At 43.2% G+C, this 7,548-nt stretch overlaps 1 protein-coding gene across 8 annotated transcripts in view; it reads right to left on the bottom strand.

Annotated features, from left to right (window-relative positions):
* Positions 1-984: 984 nt before the first annotated feature.
* The window catches only part of GPRASP3 (G protein-coupled receptor associated sorting protein family member 3), a 105,717-nt gene continuing 99,153 nt past the window's right edge, over positions 985-7,548 (bottom strand). For 6 of the 8 annotated variants that reach the window (XM_060407478.1, XM_060407479.1, XM_012107721.5 and 3 more), the window contains 3 exons: positions 5,420-5,515; positions 5,008-5,086; positions 985-4,688 (listed from right to left, as the gene is read on the bottom strand). In XM_060407478.1, the coding sequence (XP_060263461.1) occupies positions 2,832-4,538 (1,707 nt within the window). In that variant the 5' untranslated portion in view covers positions 4,539-4,688; positions 5,008-5,086; positions 5,420-5,515 and the 3' untranslated portion in view covers positions 985-2,831. Of the gene's footprint in view, positions 4,689-5,007; positions 5,087-5,419; positions 5,600-7,268; positions 7,508-7,548 lie in introns of those variants that run through there. The other 2 variants (XM_042242122.2, XM_060407480.1) reach the window with 2 other exon arrangements.

Here is a 7,548-nt window from a genome sequence, read left to right as displayed (position 1 = left end):
CCAGAATACTACTTAGTCATTAAAAAGAATTTGAGTGAGTTCTACTGAAGTGGATGAACCTAGAACCTGTTACACAGAGTGAAGTAAGTCAGAAAGAAGAAAACAAATAATGTGAATCAACGCATATATATGGAATCTAGAAAAATGATATTGATGAATCTATTTACAGGTAAAGAATGGAGATGCAGATATAGAAAACTGACTTGTGCACAGAATGGGGGAAGAAAAGAGTGGGACAAACCATTGACATATATACACTATCGTGTGTAAAATAGCTAGTGAGAAGTGTCTCTATAACATATCACAGGGAGGTCTGTGATGACCTAGAGGGGAGGGATAGGGGGAGGGGAGGGAAGCTCAAGAGGGAAGGGATAATATGCATAATTACAGCTGATTTGCAATGCTGTATGGGAGAAACCAATACAACATTGTAAAGCAATTTTCCTCAAATTAGAAAATAAAAAAGAAATGAGATCTCCTTCCCTTCAAAAGAATATATGTTACATGATTCTTTTTATGTAAAACTATAGAAAATGAAAATGACTCTATATTTTCAAAATACAGATTAGTGGTTGTCTGGGACAGCATAGGGACAAATGGAAAGGAGAGATTACAAAGGGGCATGGCAAAACTTTTGGAGGTGATGGATATGTTTGCTATCTTGATTATGGTGATAGTTTCATGTCTGTATACATATGTTAAAGGTTATCAAATTGTATACTTTAAATATGTAGGGTTTGATATATGTCAACTACATCTCAATAAAGCTATTAAATAAAAAGCATGTGGTAGATACACAGAATACTAAATTGGAAAGATAACTGAAAGGACAAAAAGGCAAGTTGTGGAATACTGTAGTCTTATTTTTATAGGAGAATAAGTTTATCCACATTCTTTATTAAGAGGATATGCAATGGAAGATTATAGAGTCCTATGCACCAAATGTTAACACAAGAAAAACTTTAAATAAGAGATTCAAAAATATTTGTAGAAGTCTATTTATTGATATGGAAAGATAGTCACAAGAGACAGTGGAGGACCAGGAGAAGGCAAGTCACAAACAGTATTTACAGTATGGTCCTGTTTCATTTTAACTTCCTAACAAAGTATATAATCCAATATTTTTACATACTGAGACATTCACTTCAACTCAGATAAGAGGTTCTGATTCCTACCATGAGTTTTAGAAAACAGAGCTACAGTCCAAAAGTCCTAGAAATGCTTTCTGGACGGCAGACCTTCAGGAGTCACTATCATGTAGACGGAGGCGTCAGCTTCTCTCCTTTCCTGTTTCGTGTTGACGAAGCTGCAGTCCTAGGCCTGGGCCTAAATTTCTCCAATTAAGTTTATCCCATACAGTTTTAGCTAGCACAAATACAGAGAGTAGGCTTGCCTACTAGTAAAAGATAGAACTGTTTTATCTTTTCAGGACTCACAGGAGAATTAAATTACAAATGGTAAACAAATTAAGGTAGCTTTGCAAGGAGGAAGGAAACAATTATCTTTTAAAACGCAAGGTATGAAACAATGTACAGAATGATTCTAGTTCTTTAGAGGGAGAAAGCACATACAGATTGAAGCCCATAAGGTCATAGAGCAAATTTCAATTGTTTTGACTCCAAATTTACATCTTATCCATTCAGCTGTTTTGGTCACCAACTGTTTCCCAGACACTACCAGTTAAATCCATACACATTCATCCTAGACTTTTCTTCTAACTCCAGCAAGGTTTAGCCAAATGCCTAATGGACATGTGCATTCAGAGGAAGTTAAGAATTCCAAGACTGGCAGGAGCATTATCTACAGCAAAATTTGATCATTAAAACCAATCTGTGAGCCATGAAGGCTGCCACACAAAAAAGTGGAAGAGGGCTAATGAGAGTGGGTTTGGTATCAGACAAAATAGCAATGCCACTTGTCTGACATGTAAATCTAGGAAAAATGATTTAACCTCCCTAATTCTCATTGGAGGTGATCCAGAATAATGAGTTAATATCGTAAAAAAATACCAGTACGTAGCTCAGAGAACCATTGTTGAAAAGAGGAAACCTGTAATATGTAGTGCTAACACAGTTACTGACATTAAAAGTAGGTACTCTGGAAATTGTTTCCTCTTTACACCTACCTCCTTCCTCGTCTGTATGACTTGACATAAATGAAATAGCCAAAAAATGAGTTATAAATGTAGTTATCAAAATAAAAATGAATATTACATTTTATCTGAGATTCAGGGCCATTTGTATGTTGTAGAATGAGTTATCTGATTCAGGTAGAATAGGGGAAAAATAGTAATTCCTTTTACATTAAACAGCCTGTAGCAAGCAACCCTGCCATTATATATTGAGAGTGCACATTTGGCAATGAGCATGTATGGTATATATATATGCTTGTATACATACACACAGATGAGCTCATGTGTATCATTAGATATCTTTTTGTGTATATACCTTTTTTATGCAACTAGATTATAAATTCAAGGATATTATCTTTTTTAATTATTTGAAACTGCAAATGGATTTAAGCAGATACTAATGAACAAGTTTAGCTTCCTTACGATGCAGCAGTTCACTATCTGAAATTAAGTACAATGTTAAAAAGCTCTCCATCTACAGAAGATATTAATTGACAGATGTTTTCAACTCAGAATGAAACACTGACACCCCACAATGGTCTAGCTCAGGCTAGACTGTCACAGGTAATATTGTGTTAAAGATGTAATTCATTACATGCACACTGTAATAACCAAAACATTATGCATGGCTCTCTGGGGACAGAGAGCCTATTCAAGTGTGCAGATTGTCCAAAGCATTCTCTTTTATTTCTAGCTCATTTTACATTGTTTCAATAATCGCTTTAACTTCACGGAAAATGGCCATGAGTGTAGTATAACTGGAGTGATCAACGACTACAATCGAGCCCTTTCTGATATGCTCTTTTATGTTAATAAATATGGCCACAGCACTAACGAGATTGGCTTTTGCCTCTTTCTGGTTAAAGATGAGTTTTAACGCGGCTAATGATTCTGTATTGGTCATATCTCTGGCTGCAGTTGGATTTTCAGACATATTCAAAAGTACTTTCAAAACAAGATTTCTAGTTTTACGATTTCCAAGGGACAGCAAATGGAAAAGCTCTGAAAAGTAATTTGCAACAATGTGATGATGGTTAGAATCAGTAGTCAGTTGTCCTAGTATCTTTAATCCAGACTGCTGTCCAGGTGAATTCAAGGGAAAAGATATGGTTTCTTTACACATATGCTTAACATGTAATTCAACCTTGCGTTGTCTTTCATCCCCAGAGGGGGGATTCAGAGTAATGACAGCCTTTTTTCTCATTTCAGAGGAAGGAAAACTGAGCAAGCTTTCAATAAGTGTCACTACACCCACCTCATTAATGAACTCTTGAGCAAATGGATGAACATTAATGATCCCCATTGCAATTTGAGCTATTTTATGAATGAGAGGATCAGTAGTTGACTTAAGTAAGGTAATAAGTCTTTCAAACTCCTCAGAATCCATGTAGCATTCCATTTTGCAAGGGCAAGCAAATGGCTTAATCCCATTCACTTCCCTGATCCTGATTTGGCGCCTAATTTCCTCTATGGTCTGGATGCAAGGGTCAGAACCAAATGGGAACTCAGAGACAGGCTGTGAGCTAGAGGGAGTGCTTCTAGAAGGGCGTGCTGCTGCTGTTGCCACAGGCGAAGAACAGGTATTTTCCTCAGCAGAAGCCAGGACAAAATATGAAGGAGGCTTTTTCTCAAATGTGACTTGGGATCTAAAGCCTAACACTGCTGGAGTTACAGCAGGAGCTTTGGGCCATATAGTTACCTCAGACCAGTCCTTAGGCCTATCTTTTTCATTAATTTCATCCACAGGCTGAGGCTTAATTATCCTGCTCACAGGTCTAGGGTTAGGGTCAAAACTAGTTTCATCTCCATCCCAAAACCAGCTCCCAATAACGTTCTCCTCCTCCTCCTCCTCAGCTCCTGGCCTAGCCTTACAGCTGGTCCCAGCCACAGGCTCCAACTTCTCAGCACAGGATGGGGGACCAGTATCAGCTTTACCTTCATCCTTAGCACTGAAATGTTTACCAATCTTTTCTCCATTGCAGAACCAGGAACCAACATTGGCCTCTTCTCCAGCCCCAAACAAGGCATCAGTACGAGTCTTATCTTTACATGTAAGCCTGGACTCAGCAGTAGCCTGAGCCGCAGAACAAAACCGAGCTGTTCTAGTGGCCTCATCTTCAGCTTTGGGACGGACATCTGGCAGACGCTCTTTCGTCTCAGTACCAGTCTTGTTCTTAGACGCTGCCTTCACCACTGCCCCTGCATCTGCCCGAGGCCCTGCCTTGCTTATTGCTTTGGCCTGGGTTTTGCCTGTACCAGTAGCCTCCCTCTTTCCTTCAGCTGATTTGACTGTAGCAGTGGCCTCCCTTTTTCCTTCAGCTTCTACAACAGCCCTTTTTTCAGTTTTTGCCTTCTTTTTATTCTCATTCTTTCTATTCCTATTCCTTCTATTCCTAGCTCCAGCCATAGCTGAAGCCCAGTTATATAGATAGCTCTACACAGTCTTGGCCTTGGTTCTCAATATGTCTTGGGCCAGTGTCCTAATATTCTTTTACTAGGTTGAAGGTGATGATCTTCCGTCACTCCAAAGCCACCACAGCTAGCACTGGAGATAGACCTGAGGTGGAAGAAGAAAACGAGCTTTCAGTCTCTTCCAACTGCATTTTTCTATGCAGAAAGTCACACAGAACGTGAGAGTACAGATGGATTGTATGGTAAGAGTAGAATAGTAGAAAATGTTTTTACTTCGTTTTATCCCTACCATAGTCCCACTAATGCCCAACAAAGCCCTGTCCAGACACTTCTCTTTTCTCTGCATCAAATAGGAACAGAGATGATGAGAAAGTTTGGTGAAAGTGAGCGAGACTAAGGGGTATAGCCCCTTTGGAATATACCACTATACCCCACAGGTCTATCCTGGTATGCCTCACACCAACCTGCACTGATATGGTGGACTTTTCTCCTCTTCTCTTGCTTCTGGTGTTGATAAGCCCTATAGCCAACTCACAGGTGGACCTATGAACAAAAACACAGAAGGGATTGGAACTTTAAGCATTTGGTAGATATGCACTCTGGCTTCTAAACCCAATACCTGCCTTTCCAAATCTAGAGCTTTGTTTCTGGCCTCCTTGATCCTCTTCCATGTTATCCTTCTCCACTTCCTGGGTATCTATCAATTACCCTATAGGCACAACTGTGTCTTATCCCATCCCCATTTCCTATAGATAAATGTGAGGGCAAAGGTATGTGGGAAGCTGGAATACAATGGCTTCAAGATATGATCTGGTCTTACTTGTCAATAGCCAATTCCCACTCCCAATCAATGAGGGTGCTCATGCTCACACTCACCTTGGATTCAAATGAATAGCTTTCGTCTTCTTTCCTAGTCAAGTTCAAAGAGAACAGCTACCTGCAGATTTCTACAGGACTCTGAAAAGAACAAACCTATAAAAGACAAAAAAAATAGGAAAGAAAACAGAAGAGACTGAGATGACCCAACACCCATCACAAGTGTTACAACACACACTTCTGTATATTCAAGACCATGAAAAATGTCTCCCATCTCTCTGCTCTTCCCAAGTGATCGCCCATCCACTCCCCTGCTAGAGACCTGCAGCTTGTCTAATCATACCTCCCAACTCTAAAGTCAGTCATTTTCCTAGCAGAGGCATCACATCCTCCCTTGAACAAAAATATGAGATGCGAGAGTGGGTAGTGGAACATAGGCAACTGTATTTAGAAGGCAGGCAGTGAAGATAATGGGGGCTATCATTTCAATACCATCCTGCATGCTGCAGCCTTTTCCCCTTCCCCACACATACATAGTTTCGACCTCATTCACCACCTATGCCAGCCAGGCCACACAGCAGGTGGTTTCAGGAGATGCTGTGTTTACCACTACAGAACAGTCCACTAGCTGAAGAGTCACACACTGCATAAAAGGGAGGGACATTCAGTAAAACACCAAAACAGTATGCTGACAAAGGTAGAAAAGTATCAGGTTAATGAACAGATTCCCAGAACTCCCAGAATTCCTAAAATGTCCTTTTGAAGAACCAAGGAATAAGTGAATAAACGTCTATCACCTTCTAGAAATTGATACCCACTCCCAGTAACTCTCAGGGGCTTCCCTGGTGGCTCAGAAATGCGGGAGACCTGGGTTAGATCCCTGGGTCAGGAAAAGCCCCTGGAGGAGGAAATGGCAACCCATTCCAATATTCTTGCCTGGAGAATCCCATGGACGGAGGAGCCTGGTGGGCTACAGTCCACGGGGTCGCAAAGAGTCAGACACGACTGAGCGACTTCACTTTTCTTTCCCAGTAACTCCAAAATTCTGTGGGACTGCTTCTGCACCAAAATGAGAGTGGCTGTGAAGGGAAAATGGGTTTGGGTTTCCAGAACCAGAAACTGAATGGGCAGACTGACTTCATGCGTTCTAAACTGACCCTGCAGAAAATTTTCCTCTCTATTCTGAAGAGCCATTGCCACACTTCAACATATTCAAGTGCGCTAGGATGTCCAGAAAACAGGTTCCAAAAGAGAAACGTGGATTAATACATCATTTATTTATATGGATCTTTCCTATGAAAGCCTATGGACTCCTAACCGTGTCATCTGCTTGCATTCGACATGTACAAGAGCTAAATACGGAAGGCAACTAAACAGCTGTATTAAGAAGCAACAGATTTGTCATTTTGGTGTCTTCATAATCTACGCGCTCAGTTCCCCTTCAATTGAAGTCGCCAGATCAACTGCGCAGACAGAAGACTGACATCAAAGAGGTGCCTGTGGGAAGGGACTGCACCCGGCACCAGGGGCACGATAGGCCCCTTGGCAGAACCGTGGCCCGGGCTGCTCCCGGCGGCCTCCCTGGAGCCCCCACACTGGCTTCCTCCGCTATTTCGGCCGTAGCAGCTTCCCGCACAGCCCTCTCCCCACACAGGCGCCGTCGAGGTTGGGGTACAGCCACCCGGAAAGCCCGCCAAGGACTGTCCACGTCGTACTCCTCTCCAGCATCCCAGGGAGCCCCTGTGGCCAAGACCCGGCCCCGGCCCGCGCCGGTCGCCGCCTTCTCAGCGCCAGTCCCCAGGCGCTAAGGACTCTCTAAGGGTCCAGCTCCGACAATCTCGCCTCCCCGTCCTCAGGCTGCCAAGGGCAGGCTGTGAGCCGGTCGTCGCCCCCCGAAACCCCCACTTGCCTTCGCAGGCGCAAGGTCCCGGTGGTCGGCCTCCCCACTCCGGTCGCAGCTCCCCTCTCGATTCCCACGGCTCGCCGTGAGGGCAGAATGGCAAAGAGGGCTCCCGCCCCCCGCGCCAAACCCCGCAGGGGCTGCACAGGTTGCGGTACCGATCGCTCGCTGCGAGAGTATTAGGAACGGGGGCGGAGAGATACGGCACGAGCGGGCTCGACGCCCCCTCGCAGGCCCACCGTAGTTCCGACCCAGAGTGGGCGGGGCCGGGAGGAACGCCAGCCTGAGG

Source organism: Ovis aries, chromosome X (genome assembly GCF_016772045.2).
Source record: "Ovis aries strain OAR_USU_Benz2616 breed Rambouillet chromosome X, ARS-UI_Ramb_v3.0, whole genome shotgun sequence".
NCBI lineage: Eukaryota > Metazoa > Chordata > Mammalia > Artiodactyla > Bovidae > Ovis > Ovis aries.
Note: the sequence above shows the minus strand (reverse complement) of the source record. Positions and strands in the feature narration are given on the sequence as shown.